The sequence below is a fragment of the Podarcis bocagei genome (assembly GCF_964188305.1).
Source record: "Podarcis bocagei genome assembly, chromosome: 9".
Lineage (NCBI taxonomy): Eukaryota > Metazoa > Chordata > Lepidosauria > Squamata > Lacertidae > Podarcis > Podarcis bocagei.
In genome coordinates, this window is record NC_138134.1 from 9,495,204 (window position 1) to 9,522,040 (window position 26,837).

The 26,837-nt window shown below is 40.0% G+C and overlaps 1 protein-coding gene across 6 annotated transcripts in view; it reads left to right on the forward strand.

Moving 5' to 3' along the window:
• SLIT2 (slit guidance ligand 2) overlaps positions 1–26,837 on the forward strand; it is a 239,955-nt gene that overhangs the window by 22,417 nt on the left and 190,701 nt on the right. For all 6 annotated transcript variants that reach the window (XM_081207584.1, XM_081207585.1, XM_081207586.1 and 3 more), the window contains exon 4: positions 4,443–4,514. In XM_081207584.1, the coding sequence (XP_081063710.1) occupies positions 4,443–4,514 (72 nt within the window). The remainder of the gene's footprint in view (positions 1–4,442; positions 4,515–26,837) is intronic.

Sequence of the window (26,837 nt, forward strand, 5' to 3'; positions counted from 1 at the left end):
ATTGGTTAGCTTAACATAGCTCAGGGTTTAAAGTTGACTTGTATTGGAACTGACAAGATTTTGTTACAAACCAGAATCCCTGGTTTGCACCCAAGAAGAAGCTGAGATTCGGCAAAAACAAAAGTAGATGTATTATTTATTTATTGCATTTATTTTCCATCCTTCTCCCCAAGGAGCTCAATGTGGCATAAGTGGTTCTCCCCATTCTCACTTCATTCCCCACAACAATCCTGTGAGGGAGGTTAGGCTGAGAGGGAGTGACTGCCCAAGGCTACCCAGTGAGCTTCATGAGGATAATGAATTCTGGTCTCCCAGGTCAGTCTCTGCCCCATACTGACTCTGAATTGCACCTAAAATTGTCATCATGGCTGCAGGCAAAGGGGAGTACCTAAGCTCTGCTAAAATTTGTCCCAGCTTCTGTACAACATTCTAAACTGTGGTTTAGTGTGACATGTTAGTTTTTGGCTAGTTTCTGTAAATCTTGTTTAAGCAAGTGATTAATTTCAGCAGTATTCTTGTACAGTCAGCGCGTTACTTCCGGGTTTCGCCGCTGGCGCATGCACAGACGCTCAAAATGACGTCACGCGCATGCACGGAAGCAGCAAATCGCGACCCACGGACGTGGGTTGCATTCGCTTCAGGATGCAAACGGGGCTCTGGAACGGATCCCATTTGCATCCAGAGGTACCACTGTATAATGTTTCAAGGAATAATTTATTCAACATACTGTATTTAAAAATCGCCTTCCATTGTCTTATATAGCAATTTATAGAACAAATCCTGTCTCCAGTAATAATTGGTACAGTGGTCACATCTTGGTTCCTCTGCATTATGTGGAAAAATCTTAGTTTCTACATGATCCAGTTGGGCACCGCTGCTTTAAAGTGGCTTAAGCTATTAATGTGCTGCTGGAGCCTGCTTAGTGTTACTTACACATGAAACCCATAGATAGCTTTGGCTTTATCACATTTATTACATTTATCATAGCAGTCATCGGGAAGGATTCCAACTGACCAGACATTTGGCGAGGGAGGTGCTTGTTTGCCCTTTTCTCTCTACGTACTTATGATTGACAGTACAATTGTTTGAAATATGAGGTGCTCCCAGCTTATTTGGAACTCTCCATACTTTGAGGTAGTGCTAGCAACTAACATATCCTCAAGGGCTTGGGGGTATGGTGGTGGTGGTGGTAGGAACAGGAATATCATCTGTACCTGTATCACCCCTCCCAAATAACTGCCACAGAGCTAATACTTCTGGTGGGGGCCATTTATATTGGATAAACACTGTTTCTGCTTTTCCCAGACCTTTGATGGGTTGCTCGATCTTCTGCATACTGGCTCGTCAGGGGTTGTCATGAGTATAGCCACAATTTTCATCATTCATCCACATGCTCCTATCTCCCTCTTTCAGTTCCATCTTTCATACCCTGAAAGGATGTATAGAGCTTCCAAAACTGCATTTGGTGCCATTTGTGCACGTGGATGGACAAACTGAAACTTAATCAATATAGAATGGCAGTATTACTGTTGGTTGGAGGTTCCAGTAATCTGAAATTAGGTGCATAGCCTTTTGTTTTTGTAGAATTACAGTGGTACCTCCGGTTACATATGCTTCAGGTTACAGACTCCGCTAACCCAGAAATATTACCTCAGGTTAAGAACTTTGCTTCAGGATAAGCACAGAAATTGTGCTCTGGCAGTGCAGCAGCAGCTGGAGGCCCCAATAGCTAAAGTGGTGCTTCAGGTTAAGAACAGTTTCAGGTTAACAACAGACCTCCAGAACAAATTAAGTACTTAACCCGAGGTACCACTGTATATTCCCCTCCAAGAGATTGGGAGTGCTTCTAGACCTGACCTTTTCATTTCGAAGTAATTGACGCTTCTGAATTGTCTTCAAAAGTCTGAAATGCATTCATTCATTTAAAAATCCATCCTGCCGTATTATAAGAATTTTCAAAGTGACTCACAGTATAAAATATAAAACAAATGCAAAGATACAGCATTTAAATATTTATTTAAAGCACACTACTGTTCAGTTTAAACTATACTTAAATTATCAATTATATTTAGATATAGATATCTAAAATTTGAAGCCCAAATCAAGCTGGAATGCACGGGTTTAAACTTGCTTCAAAACATGTTTTCTGCTTCTGGCTTACTGCAAATTGTGGTTTGTAAATTCAACTGCAGTGGTACCTCTAGTTACGAACGTAATTCGTTCTGGAAGTAGGCTCTTAACCTAAAACTGTTCTTAACTAGAGGCGTGCTTTCACTAATGGGGCCTCTTGCTGCCGCAGCGCTGCCAGCACACGATTTCCATTCTCTCTCTTTTTTTCCCCAATAATTTTTTATTCATTTTCCAAACATTTTTATACAATCAACTCATATTAACTCTCACATTCATCAAATTTTTGACTTCCCTCAGTTTCTCTGCCAATCTTCCGTTAAAATTTCTATTGTTAACGCATTTCTGAACTTATTATTGCCTTTAACCATTCCTCTTCCTTTCTCCTACTTTCTTTTTTACAATATTTCTTAATTTTTCACAGAGACTCTTCAAAACCAACAAGCGTTGTCTGTGCATCACATATGCTTTTCAGATAATCTGTAAATTTCCCCCAGTCCTCGATAAACTTTTGGTCTTTCTGATATCGAATCTTCCCAGTCAATTTATCCAATTCCACATATTCAGTCAGTTTCATTCTCCATTCTTCCACAGTTGGAATTTCTTCCTGCTTCCATCTTTGCGCCATAAGTATTCTTGCAGCTGTTACAGCGTATTGGAAAAGTTTACAATCTTTTCTATTAATTTCATTACCTACCAATCCTAGTAAGAAGGCTTCTGGTTTTCTAACAAATGTATATCTCAACATCTTTTTCAATTCCTTATATATCGTTTCCCAGAAGCCTTTCACCTTTTTGCATTCCCACCACATATGATAGAAAGTTCCTTCTTTTTCTTTACATTTCCAACACTTGTTACATGTTTTATACATTTTAGCTAATTTAACTGGCGTTATGTACCATCTATATACCATTTTCATTACATTTTCCTTCAACGCGGTACACGCCGTAAATTTTAACCTTTCATTCCAGAATTTCGTCCAATCATATTGTATATTATAACCAAAGTCTCTGGCCCAATGTATCATTACTGATTTCACCTCTTCATCTTTTGTATGCCATTCCAACAACATTCTATACATTTTAGACAAATTTTTATACTCATTATTCAATACCTCTATTTGAAATTTTGATTCTTTTCCTTCATATCCACACATTTTACAGTCTTTTTTAAACATTTCACTAATCTGGTAGTAGTGCAACCATTTCCATTCTCATCCTGGGGCAAAGTACTCAACTCGAGGTAACTCTTGCAGGTTAGCAGAGTTTGTAACCTGAAGTGTTTGTAACCTGAGGTGTTTGTAACTTGAGATTCCACTGTATTGTACTAGTTCATAATTATGTCTTCAAGACCATAGGTTGATATGGTGTTTGAACTGAGCCCATATCTAAAATGAGGTCCAATAAAACAGCTATTCTGGAATTGACTTGCTACCACTAAACAGATATTAAAAATAGCAAAGAGTACAATCTTATGCATCTTCCGAATACCCTTTGGACCACTTTACAAAACTGATCACATGTCTGTCTCTTCTGACAGAGGAAGATTTGACTGGTCCCATCTAGGCTCACCCTTTGGCAATAAATATACGTCCATTGAGGCTTACATTTGGCATATTTATTAGCTAATGAGAGCTGAAAGAGCTTCCAAAACTGCATTTGGTGCCATTTGTGCACATGGATGGGCAAACTGAAACTTAATCCATATTAGCTAATGCAGCCTGCTTCTGCCTTCCCCGCTGCCATTCTGTGGTGGCTAGTACACAATCTCTGCTGAGGAGGACTCTGTGGGGAGGTGCAATATGTTCCTTCAAGTTCTTGATACTATGCACTCCCTCTTTATACTCATTCCCCGACGATCATAACGACGGGGATTTTGCTAGCGTTTTATAACGCCACCTGAAAGGTTTGATTTGTTATAGCTCATGTCAGTTTAATTGGCGGTGCTCCTTGAAGGATAAATCGGTGTAACATGCCTGATGGCTCTCTTTTTTACAATGACTTTCCACAAGGGGAAAATGATTGCTTAAGCCCTGGCAGTAGGGTGGTCTCTCTGCTCATTCCTCATGCTGTCCTCATGGAGTAAAAAAGTTGGAATTTAAAACACTCATGCATACTTTATGCTAATACATATAGATAAAATGTTAAACTCATCACGGTATTTTGGCTTATGTTTTCTGCATAGCCCCTGGCACTAACGCTGGCTTGTTTCTCCTGCATGGGCCACTTAGTCTCAGGTTGTCGAGTTATGACACATCATGATAAAGTTGCTGTTTATTTTGATTTGTAACTCTCTCTTTTTCTTTTCTACTTCAGGCGTCTAAACAGAAATAATCTTCAACTCCTCTCAGAGTTGCTGTTTCTTGGGACTCCAAAACTCTACAGGCTGTAAGTAGAAGCTATATTCTGTATTCATTGTGGAACGCTTTGATATGCTTTGAGTGCTTTTAAGTTGTAAACGAAATATGCTATTGAGTAAGTGTTTTGTCTGCTCCTGGACTCAGTGCACCTTTAATTCTTGTTTTCTTTTGCTTTTTCATCATCTCTGCGCTGTCCTCTGAATTGTTTCTGTTCCATATTTTTTAACTCTTATAGTTGACTGATGTAACTTTTCAAACCAGATTAGTATAAATCCTTTTCTTTTTAGTTTGCTACTGGTTTCTGATGACAAGGTCGATTACATTCTGGGTGGAAACTGGCTTGGAATATCTCCCCTCGCCCTGTTTGTTTATAACAATATTGAAATGAAATCGCTTAAAGAACCCAAAACTAAATAACGATTTGAAGAGTGTTGACATTATTGTGGTCTGTAATTTTGATTCCTGACTTGTGGGATTTAATTGTTCTCTTGTCTTCTTCTTATTTGGTGATTATTTTGAGTAAGATGGTCTGTCAGTGACGGTGGAGGCCAATTCTGGATCCACACGTCCTTCCACAGGGGGGGGGGCATTGGTTTCTGGGCAGGAGTTGATCACGGTGTGGATTTGCCAAGCGTGCCTTCCTCTTAGGACATTTCTCCCTTGCGTCCTGAGTTTGAGTGTCTTCAAAGCCCATGACACCTTTGGTAAAGGCTGTTCTCCAACTGGAGTGCTCGTAGGCCAGTGTTTCCCAGTTGTCAGTGTTTATACTACATTTTTTTAGATTTGCCTTGAGACAGTCTTTAAACCTCTTTTGTTGACCACCAGCATTATGCTTTCCATTTGTAAGTTCAGAATAGAGTAGTTGCTTTGGAAGATGATAATCAGGCATCCGCACAACATGACCAGTCCAACGAAGTTGATGTTGAAGAATCATTGCTTCAACACTGGTGATCTTTGCTCCTTCCAGTTTGCTTTCTTCTTCTTCTTCTTCTTCAGTAGTATGGTACGCACTAGAAGAATTTTAAAATCAGAGTAGTGAGCTGTTAAAGACCTTTGATGCCAAGTGTGTTGTGTTTTGTCATATTCTCTCCCTTAATTACAAAGACTGGGACCCAAATAGATGCACAATTAGTGCTTTGGGCTTGGAATCTCATTTGAGATCCAAGTCTTGCAGAGTAGTAAATCGCTTTTGAAAATGAAGGACTTCTCAAAAGCAGTTTGTGATGATGGCATGGGCTCTTCTGTTCAAAGAAAATGAGCAAAACAAAGCAAGACAGAAAGAATCACACTGGGATATGCTTGCCCAAAGAATCCTTGAATCCTGGCTAGTCTCTTTAAAGCCTTGGCAGAATAAATTATTAACATTGTAAACCTTAGGGGCAAACCTGGAATAAGGTTTACAAACAGTCAACCTATACATTAGATACATTTTGATGTTTTGATAGATAGTATCTCAAGATTAATATGGAGTAGATACTATGTTAAAAAGTACCTACATGTTCTAACTGTATTTTAAAGGGAAGCCTGATAATTTTTAAAAATCAAATAGATGCTTCAGTATGAGCACAAAATACAGAAAAGGGCTGAAATCATTACTGATAACTTGTATTTTTAAAAATTATTTTGCTCAGGCCTTGGAGTTTTCTCAAAAAATTATTGTGATCTACAGGTACAAGCAGGGAATGCAGGTGGTGCTGTGGTCTAAACCACTAAGCCTAGGGCTTGCTGATCAGAAGGTTGGCGGTTCGAATCCCCTCAATGGGGTGAGCTCCTGTTGCTTGGTTCCTGCCAACCTAGCAGTTCAAAAGCACGTCAAAGTGCAAGTAGATAATAGGTACCACTCCGACGGGAAGGTAAACAGCGTTTCCATGTGCTGCTCTGGTTCGCCAGAAGCGGCTTAGTCATGCTGGCCACATGACCCAGAAAAACTGCCTGCAGACAGACGTCGGCTGCCTTGGCCAGTAAAGTGAGATGAAGGCTGCAACCCCAGAGTCGTTCACGACAGGGCTTAACTGTCGGGGTCCTTAACCTTTCCTCTAACTGCTAGTACACATTAAAAAAAAGATAAAGCCCATCAGCTGCTTTGAAGTGGGCTATGTAAATCTCAATAAAATAATGTTTGCTTTGAGAGCCTGGTATGCGCCGCATCACAAGATCTTGCTTTCCACTTCCTTTCGCAAAGATTGTTTCAGATTTCTTTTGTTAAGGATCTAAAGCTTAAAAGTTTATACTAAATTATCGCTTCTGTTTCTTTCTGATTCACATAAATTAAGCTTGGTTTTTGTACTTCCGACAACTTTCTTATCAGGTTGTTGAATGTGGCATTTGAATAGTGTACACTGATCCATGGTAATTGAAGTCAATGGAATTTGTTTGGTGTAAGCATTCATTTGGTCTCTTTTGTGGGAGGCTTACGTAAAATCTGTGGTTCCACTCACATTGAATTCCAGTGGTATGATTATTTTCACTGGCAATGCTAGTGTAACATACATGCTTCTGATTATACTCTGAAATAGGCACAGAGGTATTGTAAGGTAACAATTTGTGCCACTTATGTATAGAACTTTCTGCTTCTGTAAAATAATCTTTAAGTAAATCTCTATTGGAACAGTAGAGAGGGATGCTATAACTACTAATTATATTTCACAATTCAGAGAACCTTTGGGTAGTATCAAATAATCATAAATAGCGGAGGGGGGGAATAGCTTGGTTGGGGTGCAAGTATGTGAGAAAGTAATACATAATTACAGTCTCATAAATGTGGGGTGCCACAACAGTGTACTGCAACAGATAGTATAACATTCCTGATGTTTTGGGATTATTGTTGATCAAACAATGTGTGTTTGTGTGACAGTGTATTTGTGTCTAGTTATAATGTGTATTAGAACAGCATGGTAAATATAATGGGGTGCTTTACCTATAGCTCGAATCACATGTTTCTTCAGGTTAAATGCTGTTACTAGAGCGCCTTTTTAACATTTTAGCTCATGTGCAGATTGCCACAGTGGTGCCAGCTTTAGTTAGTTAGTTAGTACTTATCTCCTGTTGTATTACGTTTACAGTGGTACCTCGGGTTACATACGCTTCAGGTTACATACGCTTCAGGTTACAGACTCTGCTAACCCAGAAATAGTGCTTCAGGTTAAGAACTTTGCTTCAGGTTGAGAACAGAAATTGTGCTCTGGCGTTGCAGCGGCAGCAGGAGGCCCCATTAGCTAAAGTGTTGCTTCAGGTTAAGAACCGTTTCAGGTTAAGTACAGACCTCCGGAACGAATTAAGTACTTAACCCGAGGTACCACGGTATTTTTTAATCTTTTAAAACATGTCAATGCACTTCTAATGATCACCTGACACCCAAAGTTAAGTGAATCATGTGATAGGTAAGGAAGCATATATGCTTGTTGCATAGTGCAACACAAAGAGGGCGCACTCCATATATGAAATATTATAGACACGGTTGGATGCTGCCAGCGGCCAGCTTTCCTTTCCTTTGCTGTCTGCTCCAATTTCTCTTTGGCTGAGTTGAGAGCGAGCGGCGTGTTCAAGTCAAGATGTTTGTTCAGAAATAGAAGTACAGTTGCAGCTGTGTTTGGAGCAGGAGGCTAGTTTAAATAGCATTACCATTTATCCAGTCCATTAACAGAACTCTGTAAAATAATATCAACTCTACAATAAGCTACAGGGCAGCATCGTAAAATTACAAGCACTTGATGACAGATGGGACGTGTAAGTAACGAAAAGTGATAGGTTGAATATTCAAGAGACAATACCTGATATTTGTTTTCCTGTCCAAATACTTTGTCTCATTGGTTGTAGAAAGTTTCTTTGTGTTTTTCACCTAGTTTAAGTATGAAAAATCATGTTCCCAGTAAAGTCTGCAGCAGGTCAGCTACTGGTGGCAGTATTTTTTAAAAATACTGTTGAGATGTCAGATTGTTATGTGTTTCTTAAGGGAACTGTAGTTAGTACACCAGCCATTTTAGGACCAGTTAGGTAATGATTTTGATGTTTGTCTGTATCTCTGGTTCAACAAGTATTTTTTCTTTCTTGGAATGACCTACATTGTCTCTAGTGACCCACATCCTAATACACAGAGCATTAACTATAGCACCTTTTATGCAGAAAACCATTACAGCCTAGTGAGTGCTTATCTGAGACAAATAGATTTTGACTGATTAATTTGACTAGTTAGGCTATAGTTCATTGATTGCCGTTAGCTGCAGGGTACTGATTTTGGACCCAAAGCTCAGTGGTTTTCCAAGATACTTATATAGGTACTGTATTTCTAAACACGCAAAAGTTAATGCTTTGATGCAATCTTCCTGGTAGGTAAATTGTAGCTAATCAAGAAAACCTACAGTGGAAGTACTTGCAATTTATACGTGGATTAATATGGAAAAAGCATACAAGAATGTACTTAAATATTATCAGGGTTTCCTGAAGCTGAAATTTACTTAATACTTTTTTTTTTCTTTTTAAATGATGGAAGGAAAAGGTTTTCTACATAATCTGACTTGTTGCCCTGGACTATTCATTTAGTGCATTGGTTCTTGTAGCCCCTAACAAAAGCACAAAGCTTCATGAGGAACCCTTGAAAAAATTCCTCCTGAATTAATTTCTGCCAGCTATGATTAAAGTGTGTGGTACTAGATGTGTCAGACACCATAGTTCTTTGCTTCATTTTACTCCTGGCCTCTTTGGCCCCTGCCACAATGAATCCAAGAATGGTTACGCAGGAATTGCAGGTTACAGTTGCTACGGTTACCGTTGTCCAGTCGTATCGACATCATTACTCATCTAGTGAGTTACCATGATAGCTACCGCTGACTCCCATTCCTGGGAACACTAAAGCCGTTTGAGGCAAAAGAGATGAAAGTTTTTCTGACGGCTCTTATGTTTTGTAGATGAGACATTTTTCTGTTTGCACGGTCAGCATTAATATCTGTTTCATAGTAGTACCTTGAAGGGAGGTGAGAATAAAAATTGTACTGCATTCAAATAGCACGGAGCGCATGTTATTGCTACAAAATGCATAGTATAGAGGAAAAATTTGACACATTCCTGTTGGTGTCTTTTTTTCTTCTTCTTAACCTATGTATGGGCAGAAAGGGAATATTAGTGATTTGGCTTTATAAAATAGTTATATCCAACACTGTTTCAGTGAGACTAAATGAGCATGCTGTTTAAACCACTCCTAAGTTTAAATCTGAGTAAACTTATTAAGCACTTTCAGAGTTCAGGCAGGTGGCTTGGACAGTTAAAACATAGACAAGGAATGCCCAGTTGTGGGTTTTAATGTTTCTTCCTCCTTTCAAAAATGATTGGGGGATCGACAAAGGACATTAATTGGCGGATTAGGGCCTCTGTTTATAATAACACTGTTGCCTGTAAATTGTGATAAACTTACAGTATGTGCATGATAAATGGATTAAAAGACGGATGAGCATTAGAAAAAAATAATGAAAATTGGAATAAGGCAGTGCTTTTTTTCTGGGGGGGGGACACAGGGGGACGCATACCCCTAAACATTTTGTGAATTTAAGTTTGGCTTCATTGAGGGGCAGTATTTCAATATGCGTAGGAAAATGAGAGTACCCCTAAACATTTTTTTAAGAAAAAAAGCACGGGAACAAGGCAACAGATTTTAATTAGAAGAGCATTGACAACATTGTAACTTTATGTTCTGCTTGTTTGATGGTGTGTGAAAAATTGATAAATACTCTACTTAATTTTGCTTTTGCTTGCTTTTAGAAGCCTGCGTTGTTGTGTTTTGAAATGTCATCATAATAAAAACTGATATTTAATTGAGCAACATTATGATTGGTTGGACCATAATTGCCAAGAAAATGAACAGCATTGCGGAATGTGATTGCTTGGCGATTTCTGCCGTTGGAAAAAGTGTTAACTCTTTTTGTAATGCACTTAAAGACTAGTTTTTGCCTTCATTGCCTGCTTGTAGACTTCCAAGATACATCTGGTTGGTAGTTGTTGATAATAGGATGCTGAACAAGGTAGGCCTTGGCTGTCACTCAGCAGAGCTGAAGTGTGCTGTTCAGTTCTTGCTGATATTAGTATATTATTAGTAATATTAGTATGAATCTCTAAACCTCCTTAAATTGGCATTCTATATAAACTTTAGCCTGGGAAGATTTTTATTTTCTCACTTTTAAAATTAACATTGCAGTTTTGTGAATTAAAGGTGGGTGGGTTGTTTTCCCCCCGGTAGAATGGAAACCATAATATGTGATCATTTTCTGCAGACTGCAGCACAGGTACTAACATTTTCATAATGCCAGCAATAAGGTACAAGTGTTCTTCTCTGTAGTGAAATGGTAGAAAAGTCTCAAAGACGAGTACTTTTATCCAATCATAAGCACTTATTTTCTGGCAAAAGAAGACTTTTGGGGCCTTTATTCTACACATGTAATGATTTGATTTCAACATAATAGTATTTAATGGGGTCAACTGTGCAGATGATTTATTAAAGTGTTAGGTTCTGATTTTTGTCTTGCTCAAAGCATTTTTTTTCAAAAATAGTTTTAAACATAAGCCATGCACCTATATAATAATACATTTTTGCACAAATGAGCCCGCAAGTTCTACGAAGTGCAAGTGTGCTTCACATGGTATCTAAAACAACATGGACTCTGCTGCATTTTCAAAAGGACCTTTATTGGGATCATTATTTTGAAATTTTGATTGAATTGCCCTCCTAAACTTGATAGTCCTAGCTGCTAAAGTAGAATTTCACATGTTAGTACAAATGAAATCACTGGAATTGGATAACCTATGTAGTGTGTATGGTTATTCATAGCAACAAATAAAGTTTTAAGCCAACTGTTTCGGATGCAGTATTTGCCTCAAGTGAACTTTGTCACACGTTATTGTACATTTTGTCCTCCTTTAGCTCATATTTCTATTTATTTATCCTTCTCCATTCAAGAACAAAAACAGTTGAAGTCTAGTATTTTCTTAAATCATGCGATGCTGTTTCCTTGCTTAAAGGAATTGTGCTCTATTGCTTGAAACTGTAAGTTTGCCTTAAGAATGTTTAATGCTAATTTCTAACTTTGAGGTTGCAGATTTTATTCAAATTGTTCTTCCACCCAGTTATACAGGATTATTTAAAACCTACCCATGATTGCAACATATCTGTAGACCCGAGTAAACCTGAGTAAAGTGTGTGTGTGTGTGTGTGTGTGTGTGTGTGTGAGTGTGTGACAGAGAAAGAGAGAGAGATGGGTTTTCCAAAGCAAAATACCACATGCTGCAAACTTCACAGCAGTTTACTGCCCATTCTGTCCAGATATAATGAAATAGATGTCACTCTAATACAATCCAATTCACCAAGTCCTTTTTGTAGGGTTAACTTTGAAAGTTTTGATAAATTTGATATAGGAAACGAAATCCCAGTGAAGGAAGTAATTAAAAATGCCAAAAGGTCAGGAAATGCCATTATCATATGGCACAGAAAGGGGGCAAGAAATGTTATAAACTGAGCACCATGACTCTTAGCTCATGCTATGTGTGCATCTATTTGTACCCATGTAATCTTCATTAACTAATTCAGAAAGCGGGAAGAAGGAATGAAAACAGGATAATGACGGAAGGACATACAAGTGCAAGCCATGATCGTAGTGAGAGATTAAAGTTCGCAGTAACTGAATAGCTGAGAGACGCTCAAAGGAAAGTTGATTGCTTCCCCTCCAACTGTTCCAACTGATTGAAAAAACCTCTAATTTAAAGTTCTGTTTGTTCTCTGTCTTAAACTATCAGAATTTCCTTTTAGAACTGGGGGAACACTCTGAAAGAATCCAAGGATAAGAAGTCATTGCTGGCCAACAATTGTTCCTAATCCTCACAAAATGCTGAAGAAATTAAATTTATTCTTTATTGCTCGAAGTGTTACCTAGGTCACTGGGCGATGGGAAAATTGAACTGGAAGTTGAGTGGTGCAATCTTTGTTTTGTGTCTAGATGCTTAACCTTAGACATGACAAGGCATCTTAGAGTGTTGTGGGAACGAGGTTCAGAGTATTAAGATCAAGGCTTTTATTACCCTGGATTTATAATGGGATGTGCTGTCAGGAGATGAAAATGTTGTGTTTACATTTGACTATTAAATGATCATTTAATTAACACCTAAGTGTGGGTGGGTGGGGGAAGGACTTGTAAAATTCTTTACAGCATTTATTTTTTCTGTGGAGGCTTAAACATTCGTGCTGCCTAAAAGTACATCTGCAAAAGGCATTTATGAACTTCTTCAAGACAGATGGACAGTTTTAACTTGGATCTTTCACCACAGGGTGCTTCAAATATAGTACAGTATGTTCCTAAAAATATTTTTTTCACTTTAATGTCAAGAAATGTATGTGCAAAAGTTACAAATACTTGCAAAAATGGGAATAACCGTTAACAGTTTTTATGAAAACAACTGTCATGTTAATCAACCAACCTGTATTCTTATATGTAAAACATGTTTACTTGGGTAAGAGTTCTGTGGTGGAAATTCATGTGAAACTGAACGGCTTATGATAAGTAAGATCTAAAATGGTTGTATTTACCCTCTGTTGTGATCTCAAAGAATAAAATGAAATTGGCAATAAAATGCAACTCTGCTTTGCATCATATAAGCCAGTTTCTGTTTTGGAGAAACTGGTAGCTGTCCAAACATGATGCTTTTATTGTAGACACCCAAAAAATCTTTCTGAACAAAAGCTCAATTCAGAGATTATTCCAAAACATTGTTTGCACTGACCATATTTCAGAACTTAAGCCACAGTCGGAGCTTGCAAACATATACAAACTGTGGTTTAGAGTCGCTTGTCTCCTCCTATGGTGGTGAAGTTGGAGGAAAAGCTGTAATTACAGTATGTCACTTTGCACAAACCCTGGGCTGCAGATCCAATTCAAACAACTGCTTCCAATTCAGCATTATTGGTCTACTGCAAACAGTGGTTTATAAATTCAGATATTATACAGGTCCATAATTAGGCTTCCATGACCAGGATTTACTGTGATGTTTGAATAGAGTCAATATATAAAAGAAGGTAAGATAAAGGTAAAGGGACCCCTGACCATTAGGTCCAGCCGTGGCAGACTCTGGGGTTGCAGTGCTCATCTCGCTTTACTAGCCGAGGGAGCCGGCATCCAGCTTCCAAGTCATGTGGCCAGCATGACTAAGCCGCTTCTGGCAAACCAGAGCAGTGCACGGAAACATCGTTTACCTTCCCGCTGGAGCGGTACCTATTTATCTACTTGCACTTTGATGTGCTTTTGAACTGCTAGGTGGGCAGGAGCAGGGACCGAGCAATGGGAGCTCACCCCGTCGTGGGGATTAGAACCGCCGACCTTCTGATCGGCAAGTCCTAGGCTCTGTGGTTTAACCCACAGCACCACCCACGTCCCTTATAAAAGAAGGTACTGTATAATAAAACACCTACTCTGGAATTGAGTTGCTATCTGTAATGGACTTGCAAACTTGCAGAAACACCGACAGTCTTAGAACCACTTATCAGGTTCAAAATCCCATTGAGAATACCAACACCAGACTACCCCTTGAACTACTTGTTCAAATCGGAGCCCATTTCTGTCTCCCTGCACATGTGAAACTAGCAGGGAGACCTTAAAGTAGAGGTGTCTTCATGAAAGCAATGTCATATGAGCATCCTATATGTCTTTAATATCTGTGTTAAATGGCAATATATGAAATGTAGTAATGAAACTGTTCTATGTTTCTATTCTCAAAAACTGCAGGTGTACCTTTTAAAAATGCACGTCAATACAAAATATTGATCAATGTCGCATTACTCTATTTTGCAGTCTGAAATATATATGTAGTGGATGTGTTTTGAACACTAAACCATGGTTTAGCCTTAAGAAAATGAGACTTGGAAAGATTTGCATTCTCCTCCCCAAGTGTGGCTCCAATGAGATTGATAGCTTCCTCTTCCGTTTACTGCAGTTTCGGATGCCTTCCAAAACAGGTCACGCTAGTAGATGGCACACCAGACTGCTTTAGTTTGTATCAGTGGGGTTGAAGGTGCCTAATCAGATATCTTCCCTGGAGCAGCAGACCTGTATGCTGTGCGGGAGGAAGCTAGCTACCACTAGGTTTGCTTTAGGTAAAAGATAATTGTATTTTTAAAAACAAATAAAGTAACATTTTTGCCCAGGGATTAGAAGTTGGAGATGAGAACTGATTTTCTCTCTCTTTCTCTTTTAGATTTGTGGTGGCTTTAATCCCATTTGTGTATTACCCTTCCCGCAGTGATCAATCATCTATTAACAGATGGCTTGATTAACTGATTTGGCTTACATTAATAAGCTTTGGTCAGGTCCGTTGTAAAAACGGAAGTACTAGGACTAAACATTTCTCCCAAGTTTACAGAAAAAGCAGAAAATAAAATACAGAAAGACCAATGCAAAAACACATTTCATTTTATGGAACCATGAAACATGGCAGCTACTGCCCTTTCTGCTTTAAATAAATAAATAAATCTACTTTTGATTGAAGCGCATCCACGTGCAAAAACAACTGGTACCAGATGGGTTCTGATGGGAATGTGATTCCATAGTGTGACTGTTACAGAGAACACTATCCACCTGTTTCACCTAGTGGTTGGTACCACTGCTTTTCAAGTGTCTTGCACAAGGAACATTCCAGCGGGACAGTTTGTTGGGATTTTTGACTATGTGCAATTTGATGCAGTTTCCCACAGAGGCAATCAAGGAGTTGGCTGAAGGCCAAGAAGACTGAGCAGAGGGAGTTATTATGTCTAGAGATATGGGACCTTGGCTACAACTCTCCTATTGGTAGAGGTCTCCACATAGGCATGATGACTCATGACCTTCCTGATTGGTTGGTCAGAGTACAGTGGTACCTCAGGTTACATACGCTTCAGGTTACAGACTCCACTAACCCAGAAATAGTGCTTCAGGTTAAGAACTTTGCTTCAGGATGAGAACAGAAATTGGGCTCCAGTGGCACGGCAGCAGGAGGAAGCCCCATTAGCTAAAGTGCTGCTTCAGGTTAAGAACAATTTCAGGTTAAGTATGGACCTCCGGAACGAATTAAGGACTTAACCTGAGGTACCACTTTATGTGTGTTTGAGAGTTCATTTGGAGTTTGTTCTGTGAGAGAGTTCTGTGTCTGTATCCTGTATATAATAACTTGTGAGTCTGCTGTAAATAATAAACCTATAAGTACGTAACCAAGTTACTGGTAGCAGCCTCTTGTTCCTGCATCATCCTGCCTGCAACTGGCTGCTTCTGGACAGTATGTGTATGCTTTGCTATATTCAATAGGTTCTGGCTAAGCTCCTTCAACACAGCTTGTCAGCATTCTATGCAAATTGATGCACCCGAGTGGCCCCCAGTTTCATCAGTTGAAATAAAAACGTTAATGGGTCAGTTAAAGCAAGGGAAAAGCCAGATGGGATAGGACCCAATGTTCTTACACTAGACCCTTGTTGGCCGACCTGTTCACAAGGGTAGATACGGCTGGACTAATGCCAGAGGCATGGACAAGCGCAGTCATCATTCCAATATAGAAAAAAGTAGAGCACAGATCACCATCCAACTACAGACTGGTAAGCTTCTTCTCCATAAGTGGGGAAGCTATCTACCAAACATCTTCTGGGAAACCTTACCCAGTGGATGTTCTAATTTGCATTACCAGGCCCTGAGGAGGTGGGCTTTTGCCAGGGAAAAACTACGTTGGATCACTGTGTCATACTTTCCCACCTAGTGAGCTGTCAGGGAACTGACATCGGAGCTAGAGGCGGAGGGAAGGCTCTCAAATGATGCTGGAGAAGGGCCCAGCAGGGAGAGAGGCAGCTCCGCAGATGGGGAAGCAAATCAGCGCAACACCAGGGATATAGAGGGGCTGATGGGGGAATCGGCGAGAGGGCTCCAGGACTCTTCACCGGACACCAGCGAGGAGAGCACGGGTCCTCCGCTACTCACGCCCACCCTGCGCAGAAGACTTCCGCGCAGAGAGAGTAGGAGGAGACTGGGTGTCAAACAACTTTTATGTTGGAAAAGATTTAAGAAACGCCCACTGACGGATACTGCTAGCGACTGAGGCAGCCACGAAGTGAAGGGCTGTCCAGACTGAAAGGTTTAGCAAGGCAACAAAGCCTGGAGAGGTGGCAACTTACGCACGAGCAACCCATACACATTACATGAGCAAATATTCTAGTGCTCCTACTTTAAAATTGTACTGCAATAAAATACATTCACCTTGCACATTCCTTCAGGCAGTTTGAATAAATAGTGGACCATTTTTAAGTCTAGTAATTTTTTTATGCTTGAGTGATCAATGTATTTTCAATGAACAAAACAATCAATACACAATGCAGAAGCTTACACACACACACACACACACACACACACACACACACACACACACACCCTACCTACATAAGTGGGAAAGGATTGCCTGCAACCTAGTTTTATCTGTCACTCAAATTCAGGTATTGCATTAAGGTCTTCACTCATTTTGAGTGAAAATTTCCTGCCATATCCTCATGTTAGTTTGCATAAGCTTAGTGTGTATCAGTCTTTCTGCCTGTGGAGGCACAGCGTATAAAAGCTCTGTGCAGGTATTCATAAAAGTATTCAAAAATCCAATTGTGGTCATCCTCAAACAGACCTATTGATTTTAATGGATCTGCTTTGAATATGATTTAACTGAATGTCACACATACGAATAAATGTGAGGATGGGAAATGGGATCTTGCCCATTCACCCATTCAACCACCCTATGTTCTGTGTTGTGCTTGCACAGATGCCTGTACACATACACCCATCCCTGCCCCTCAGGAAGGATGTAGCTCAGTGGTAGAGTTCAATTCTTTGCACTACCTTGTTAAAGTGATCAGACTGTAGGGATGTGAAATATTTCTTCCTGAGAGCTGCTGCCTGCCAGAGTAGACAGTACTGGTGTGGCTGGAGATAGAGACTCTCTTTGTGTAAGGCAGCTCCTTATATTCTTGCACCTGCTGTTTTTGCAAGCTACAGCTTCTGGCGCCTGAGGAAAGGATATATTTGAGGTCAGGGTGGGGCCAATAGACATGATCCTGGATTTCTCCCTCCACACATTTGTACAGTGGTACCTCGGGATGCGAACAGGATCCATTCCGGAGCCCCATTCGCACCCTGAATGGAACGTAAGATGTGACAGCGCGTCTGTGTGGGTCACGTTTTGCTGCTTCCGTGCATGCGTGTGACGTCATTTTGAGCATCTGCGCATGCACGAGCGGTGAAACCCGGAAGTAACGCGCTTCACGTTACGCATTCAACCCGAGGTATCGCTGTATGTTCATTTAAGTAATTCATTAAAGTCTCCTCAAAGCTACTTTTGGTAATTTTTATGATGACACTGTAACCTAGTGCTCTCCCCCCCCCCCCCCCCGTTTATAGCAGATTGAGATAGTAGTGGAGGCTTTCTGGAGCTATCCAGAGAATTTGGGGCATGCCAGCTTATTCTTTTAATCACCATAAATGCCATACCACGTGAGAAGGCGTACCCCTCAACTGTCTCAGGAAAACAGGAATGTCCTGGTTTTTGGCATGAGAGCACAGCACCCATTTTGTGCGCTGTGATCTCAAGCAACCTCGCCTTGGAAAAAAAGCTCTTTTTCTTGGGCTGTGATCTCATCCAGGTCATGTGACTCACAGGGAGCATGACCCTAGAAGACGTGTGACCCAGTTTTAAGGTCATTTGTTCCTTACTTTCTCCTTTCTTATCTTTACATTGCCAGGTTTTGTAATTGGGAACACTAGTTCTCATCCACACCTAATTCTTGTTATGTTGTGTCATACCAGGAACTGGTCATTGGTCATCAAGGGGAGTTGCAAAACAAGCAGACTGGAATATCTGCTAGCTTCAAGAAGCTTTTAAAATCTTATCGAGAGCATTCAGTTTACTCATTATAGGGAAATTGCATGCAGAATTAAGTGAGGAACATTTATTTCTCTGAAGCATGACATCAGTATCAGTGCTGCATTTGCTTTTAGATAGAGAGAAGAACAGGGGAAGCAATTGTGGAACTGTTGCCAAAGGCATTACTGTGTTGTTGCTGTGTGTAAGTTCAATTACTGAAGTGAGATTTGAATAAATGAAATGTTGCCTTAGAGGGAGGAAAACTATACAGTGTCGTAGTCCTGTGTGTTATGCCTTATGTGTTAAGTGCTGGTAGGGAACTGACAGTATGCTCCCTCTAATGCCAAGTTTCTGAGCAGTGATATTCTGTGTGAATTAAACTTGGCATTTCATCTTCTGCAGTTTACTTTGTTCATGCCAAATCTAGTCACTCTTCTCTTGTGCCTTCAGCACCATTTTCAGTGTTCATGCCTTCTGTTTGGTTTCTCAAGTGTTTTTTCTCTCCACATGAATTCATATTTCAGCATTAAAGGATAGGCGATCAAAGCCTTTTAATTGGAAGAGCTGTGGGGCCGATTGACATAGATATGGTATCACTTGAAGATGGTAAGGCTTTTGTGCGATAGTCCTTGCATTGTCAATTCCCCTCCCCCCCCCCATATTGTAGTTGGTTATCATGTTGTAAACCTGATTGTGTGATATGACCTTTACGGTTTTTCTTTTCAACCTCTAAAATAACTTATTTGGTCCTAGAACCTCAGGTCTTTTCTTCAGCCTCTTTTCTGCATATTATCAGTTCTCTTTTCTTAATACAGTATTACGACCGCCTATTTAAATTAGATTATAATTCTGTTGCCATAGCTTTACTTTCATAATTTTTGTTCTCTTCTCAGTTTTTAATTATTTTATATTTTGTTCTGTTTATATTCATATTGCAAGCATTTTGATGACAAGGCCCAACTTTCTAGCTACGTTGGGAAGGATTATTATTGGTAATAAAAGTGAACTTTAATATACACTTTTCCTATGCCTTCTGCATAGTGCACACACAAACTGGCATAGTAAAACAGTTGTGAACAAATTTCACAGTTATCTGATTTGAGAATTCAAGAATTGAGCTGCACCTTTTCTTTTTTGTTCCCTCCTTCTTACGTACTTCTTTTTCCCAAACTTTATAAACCAGAATGTTCCAACCCTTAAAATTTGTGGTGTTCTGACATTGCATGTTTCTAAAGATATGTTGAGCAGTGTTGGTAAAAGTGTTTCTGAGAAAATAATTTTGCCGGGGTGTTTCAAGTTACAAAATTATTAAGAGTCCTAAAGGTAAAGGGACCCCTGACCGTGGACCCCTGACCGTTAAGTCAGGACGACTCTGGGGTTGCGACGCTCATCTCACTTTACTGGCCAAGGGAGCTGGCGTTTGTCCGCAGACAGCTTCCGGGTCATGTGGCCAGCATGACTAAGTTGCTTCTGGCGAACCAGAGCAGCGCACGGAAACGCCGTTTATCTTCCCGCCAGAGCGGTACCTATTTATCTACATATACTTTGACGTGCTTTCGAACTGCTAGGTTGGCAGGAGCAGGGACTGAGCAATGGGAGCTCACCACGTCGTGGGGATTCGAACCACTGACCTTATGATCGGCAAGCCCTAGGCTCTGTGGTTTAGACCACAGCACTGGTTCTAAGTCCGCATTAAATGCATTAAATGGCAGTTTGGAGGAGGGAAGGATCCCATGTGTTTCTGAAGTTCACAGGCTGGCCAGAAATTTTCGGATTCAGTTCTAAAGCGATACATATAATACTTAAGAGAATAAAAATACAATATGAGACCAACACCAAAGGCTGATTCACACATCAACAGCTTGTTTTCTCCAAGCAATCCTCCTTCCATGTGGGATTACACTGAGAAACATCAGAGTGAGTTGGGCGGAATGTAGATGCAAGCTAAAATACAAAGCAGCCATTTATTTGCATTCCCCCCCACAGTTTATGATTGTGCAAACGATCACACAGATTCTGTATACAGGATGAATTGTTTGGTGAAAACAAGCAACAAATTTATCATGCATGAACTGTCCATGTGTTATAAACTAGTTGAATTCAGCAGAAGCAGAAATGGGAAGTTGTATATAGGATTTTGGTGTTTGTTCTTACAGACACCATGTTTTCGTTTCATTTGCACCTCTTCATTTTAGGATACCCCACCCAACTCCTGTATAATGGAGGAAACTGAAGAAGGAACTTGAGTGTAAGCTGGGGAGGTATCAAAAATATACACAGTTCTTTGGGGGGGTACTAAAGGCTACACAGTACAGGCACCTCCTCCCAATATTTTAAAAGTGTGGTACAACTTCATGGTGAGTTCCGGCACCTTTCCCCCCCTCTAAAAATAAATTTTAAAAGCACTGAGTATACATGTGCCTAAAAGTCCAATGTTCCATTCGAAACACTAAAACAAATTTCGGGAATGCAATAGGCCTAAACCAAGTAGTTGCTAATAATTTGAATTTTCATGCTTAAGTAAGGAAAGAATCGCAAAGCCCAAATTCTCATGCTCGTGCTGCAGTATCCTATTTGGCCAGTTTTCATTGCAGCTTGCTGACATTTGGATAACACAGGCTTTTGTAAAGACTTTTAAAATGTGTGATCTGTAGAATGTTTTAGTAATCCAGTGGCTAATGTTTTGTATGGAAGATGGAAAATAAGCAGTGCTTTGATCACGAAAATGCCAGTGTGAACTGCAAAAAGATGTATGGGACTGTTGCTACTGCCTGGAACAGAAATATATAAATAACTATTTACTCTAATGTTTTATGCATAATTGATACTGTGAAATAAAGCCTAGTTGGTATTTGAACACAGGGGAATTTCTTAATACACAGTGCTATGAAGGGAAAAATGGAATAATGACTTGATGTTGATGAGTGTCTGCTGTTACTGGTCCAGAGGGAGTTATGATAATGGCAGCAACCCAAGCTCTACGCTACAATCACAGTGAAGGGAGAGAACTTAAGAGGTTTTGTATTTGTCATTGTTAGCTTTTTAGAAAAAAATATTTTTAGAGGTGAACTGGAATGCTGCTGAATAAGGCAAAAATCCTATTGAAATATTCAAAGGATATTCACAGTGGCCACAAACCATTTTAAATAATATTGAACTTGCAAATTGATTTCAGTCTGTTGAATCGACCAAATAGGTATCAATTTCAGAAGCAGCAGTGTAAGGGCCATAAATTTTGTGCGTTGACTCTTTGATTAACACCTGCTTAGACAAAAACAGCAACCTATAAATTTTGAAAATGCTGGCTGAGATGAGAACAATGGTGACGCACATTTCAATACTGCATTTCCTAATTGTGGTTCACATTAACATAGATTTTTGTTGTTCTAAGCTGTTTTACGGTAGAAGGTGTATGTGGTTTTAGGTCTTGTAAGACATTGTCAGGGAAAGTAACAAGTGAAAAATGATGAAAGAAACTGAAGACTATCAGAAACATGGCAAGGGTGCCTTAAAGTCAGTTATGCACTATTGAATGTCTGTATAATCCTCAATCATCCTATAATTTGAATGAAAATCTTGATCTGACTGCCACAGAGTTTAGGGAATGAGGCAATTGAAAATCACTGCTTTTTTGAAACTGTGATCTTCTTTTAGCTTTTCAGTTCTATGGTTGAATTCAATACTAAACTATAATTTAGTGTTACAATACTAAGATTTAGTGAGCTTTGTATCACAAAAGTTGCTTTCTCATTTCTGGTCTGTCACATTTTTGCCGCAACCTGCATCACTTTACACTTATTTACATGGAATTACATTTGACATTTTACCGACCATTGACTCAGTTTGGAGCATTCGTTTTGGAGTGTTTTGCAGTCTTTTTGTTTTAACATCTCTGAACAATTTAGTATCAGCAGCCAGCTTGACCACCTTACTACTCACTCCTAACGCTAGATCATTTAAAGTTTAAAAGCATAGGTCCCAATAATGATCTTTGGGGGACAGTTCGCTCCTTTTGGAGAGTTGTCCGTTCATTCCTACTCTTCTTAACCTATTACTCATCCAGAAGAGGACCTCTCCTTTTATTCCTTGACTTCTAAGCATACTCAGGAGACTTTGGTGAGCTAATTTGTCAAAAGCTTTTTGAAAGTCCAAATATGTTGCATCAATTAGGGTCTATATATATGCTTTTGACACTCTCAAATAATTCTAATATGTTTGTGAGAAAGGACTTTCCTTATCAGAAGCTATGCTGACTTCTGCTTGTTTTATGTGCTTGGTTATGTGCTTGGTTTATGTGCTAGAGTGAGATGAGCATGCAACCCTAGAGTCGGACACGACTGGCCCGTACGGGCAGGGGTACCTTTACCTTTACTTCATATTTAATAATACTTTCCACCAATTTTCCAAGGACAGACATTAAGCCAACCGGCCTGCCATTTACAAGATCTCCCCTGGATCCCTTTTTTAAAATTGGTGCAACGTTGGCTCCCTTCCAGTCCTGAGGTGTGAAGGCTGATCCAAGGGGAAAGTTACAAATTTCTGTTAGAATAGCAGAGATTTCACATTTAATCCTAGGGTGGGTGCTATCTGGGCCTGGCAGTTTCTATGGGTTTTTTTTTCTTCTTTTCTTTATTAGCCCTAGAACTTCATCTTTCTCTACCACTATCAGCCTTAGCTCCCCATACTTCCTGCAAAGGTTAGTTCAGGCACTGCGATCTACCCTATGTCTTCCATCATGAAAGATAGATGCAAATAATTCATCCAGGTTCTATACAGTCTCCTTATTGTTATGTATTAAGATTAGTTGTAGTTCTCACTCAGGGCCACCAGTATGTAAATGAAGGATTGAAAACTGTTGCTTCTGATTGGTTAGCTAGTTGTAAGTTATTACTGTTTCAAGTTACTTAGTATTATATAAAGCAGCCAGCTAGGCTGCTGTCAGTCTTCCAGGAGCAGTTCTAACTGCTGCAATAAAGAGCTGTGAATCCAACAGAGCTGTGTCCATTGTCCATCTTTTCCACTATTCAACACTTATCATCCTTTAGCACTCATTTGACTGCCAGTGAAGAGGAGTGCCATTGTCTGGGAAGGCCTGGCATGGGACAGAGGCCCGATCTCTGTGCAAGTGGTCAGTAAGCTGCCAATAGTGGAAAGCTCCAAAGTAGGGCATCTGGGGATTGGGATCAGGGCACCAGAATATTCCCCGAAGAGCAAAATCCATGGGTCCCTCTGGTGCACCAGCCTACAGCTGCCTCTACAAAATCCTTCTTTGGGTTCCTCTGGAAGGCTGCAATTCAATAGACACTTTCCTGACAGTAAGTCCTATTGAGTTTTCTTCTGAGTAGACATGGTTAATGTTGATAGTAGTATACGGTATGAAGAGGCAGCAGGAGAATTTCACTTAGAAAACACAGGCACAACAAAGTATATCCAGGTGGGTACGCAGGTGGCACTGTGGTCTAAACCACTGAACCTCTTGGGCTTGCCGATCGGAAGGTCAGCAGTTTGAATCCCCATGACAGGGTGAGCTCCTGTCACTCTGTCCCAGCTTCTGCCAACCCAGCAGTTCGAAAGCACGCCAGTGCAAGTAGATAAATAGGTACCGCTGCGGCAGGAAGGGAAATGGTGTTTCCGCGCACTCTGGCTTCCATCACAGTGTTCTGTTGTGCCAGAAGCGGTTTAGTCATGCTGACCACATGACCCGGAAAGCTGTCTGTGGACAAACGCCGGCTTCCTTGGCCTGAAGCAAGATGAGCGCTGCAACCCCATAGACGCCTTTGACTGGACTTAACCGTCCAGGGGTCCTTTACCTTTAACTTTTTACCCAGGTGGCAGAGAACTCAATGCCTGCACTGCACTTTTTATGAAAATGAGTGCTTTATGTTGACATGACATTGTGGAGGATTGGAGGAGGTAAAATAGTTTCCAGAATACATACTGATTCTCTTTGTTTTACTACAATATTGATGGTTCTTTCTGTTTTTGTTTTAATTGCCTGCTCCTCAGAAACTGGCAAAATGAAATAGGTGCATGAAACCCTACAGTATAGAAGCTTGCAGCTCTGTTTGTAACAAGATAAAATTAAAAAGTAAATTCAATTTGTAGTAATTGTCTGAATAAACTGAAATTTTAATATATGAAATGTTAAAATTTTATTATAATATTTTTATGACAAAGCAAATTATACACAATAAGCTATTTTGTTCCTAAGGTAACACAGTGACTTTCAATCTGTAAAAGGCACTAAATAAAATAAGTATTGCTTATTTTTCAGTCTTCCCAAAAATATTTTGGTTTTGTGTTATATTCGAAGCAAGCCATTGTGAAAAGTTCAGAAGTGATATCTCATTCTTGAATTCTCCTTCAGACATACTGAATACTTATTACAGTCATATCTTGGTTGACAAACGCCTTGCGACTCAAACGTTTTGGCTCTCGAACGCCGCAACCCCGGAAGTGAGTGTGCTGGTTTACAAACGTTCTGTGGAACCTGAACATCCGACATGGCTTCCGAACGTTTTGGAAGTCGAACAGAAATCTGGAATGGATTCTGTTCAACTTCCGAGGTACCACTGTGCTTTAGTGTTATAGCCTAAGGAGGATAAAAATAATCATTGTTGATACTTTAGGCTGCTATTCCAGAGTTTGGGGATGTCGTGTGACTCATTCCCTCTAGTGTTGGAACTCAAACAGATGTAGACTGTATTTAAAAGTCTTCCTTAACATGTCAAAGCTGGAAGTACTTTGAGAGCAGATTTCCATTTTGCTAGTTAATGACATTAGAGCTGTCGTAGAGCCAGCGTTAAGATGACTGAGTGAAATGGTGGAATGGGAATAGGGTTTATTTGGAGGGTGGCAGTGGGGTCAAGGAATCTGGAAATAGTTCTGCAACTTCTTGACATGCACTCCTGTGTATATTCTCATTCAGAAATTCCATTTTCAGATTTACTCCTGATAACGCATCTATATTATAAAAGTGGTAGTTAACATGGATTTACTTTTTCAAACAGGTGTTTGCTATCTTTCTGAACGGTAGTTTGCATGATTTCTGTGTGAGATTTTCATGCATTTTTCTCTCTCAGCATAACAATCCAGTGTGTAGATTAATGAATTCAAAAATTGGTCTCAAGGGAAGGCTCCATCTTGTGGATGACTGTGGAAAACAGTTCCTGCTGATTTACCATCTATACATAATGAAATATTGAGAAGAATAGGTCTCTCAGAGCATAATGTACAAAGCCTAAGTTTTCTATGGGTGGTTCAGAATTTCTTACCTTTCATATTTAGTCCTGGCATAAGTTTAAGACAAGCTAAGTATATGAGTACAAAATAATATTCTTTCTGAGTAACAAATCCAGGCTAATACAGTTTTTAATTAGTTTTGTCAAATTTAATGTGAAGAAATAGTTGGAAGATGTTAGGTCAGTTCCTCATTGGGTCTGAATATTCCGCTTTTAATGCCAATCATATATTCCTTCCACTGACATTATCCAATGGCTTACATCACAGAGACCTGAGTAGATGAGTGTGATGGTGTTTTCCTCAGCCTCGTCTGCCAGGTTACTTGGTGGTGAAGCAGCTCAGACCCAGAGAATGAGGGAATGGGGTTATCATTGCCTATTGCTTGGGACAATCACATAAGTGGGGAAGTGGCAGGAGCCACAGTGGAGGAAGACTTGAATTAAGTCTAACTGCATATAGCTTAGAGCTGATAATCGAGCCTGTTCTGTGGCAGTGATAGTAAGAAAGAAGACTTGCTTATATGCAGTCACGGAATCTGCTCAGTGCTATCTAGTGGAGCATATGAAATGTACGGAGCTGGGGATCAGAAGACAAAGTCCCCAACAAGCAGAAGTTACTGTAACCAAGAGAACTGCCTGTAAGTTAACAAGTTTACATCACAGGTAGCCACAGGTTCAAAGGGAGGACCTGTTAATGTTGACAGGGCACAATTTAAATTCCAGGCTGGGAACCTGTGTACAACTGATAAGAGCCACTTTTTTTCATGATTTTGTTGTTGTTGTTTAGTCGTGTCTGACTCTTTGTGACCCCATGGAACAGAACACGCCAGGCACTCCTGTCTACCACTGCCTTGCGCAGTTTGGCAAAACTCATGTTGGTAGCTTCAAGAACACTGTCCAACCATCTCGTCCTCTGTCGTCCCCTTCTCCTTGTGCCCTCAGTCTTTCCCAACATCAGGGTCTTTTCCAGGGAGTCTTCTCTTCTCATGAGGTGGCCAAAGTATTGGAGCCTTCCAGTGAGTGTCCTTCCAGTGAGCACTCAGGGCTGATTTCTTTCAGAATGGATAGGTTTGATATTCTTGCAGTCCATGGGACTCTCAAGAGTCTCCCCCAGCACCATAATTCCAAAGCATCAATTCTTCGGCGATCAGCCTTCTTGATGGTCCAGCTCTCACTTCCATACATCACTACTGGGAAAACCATAGCTTTAACTATACAGACCT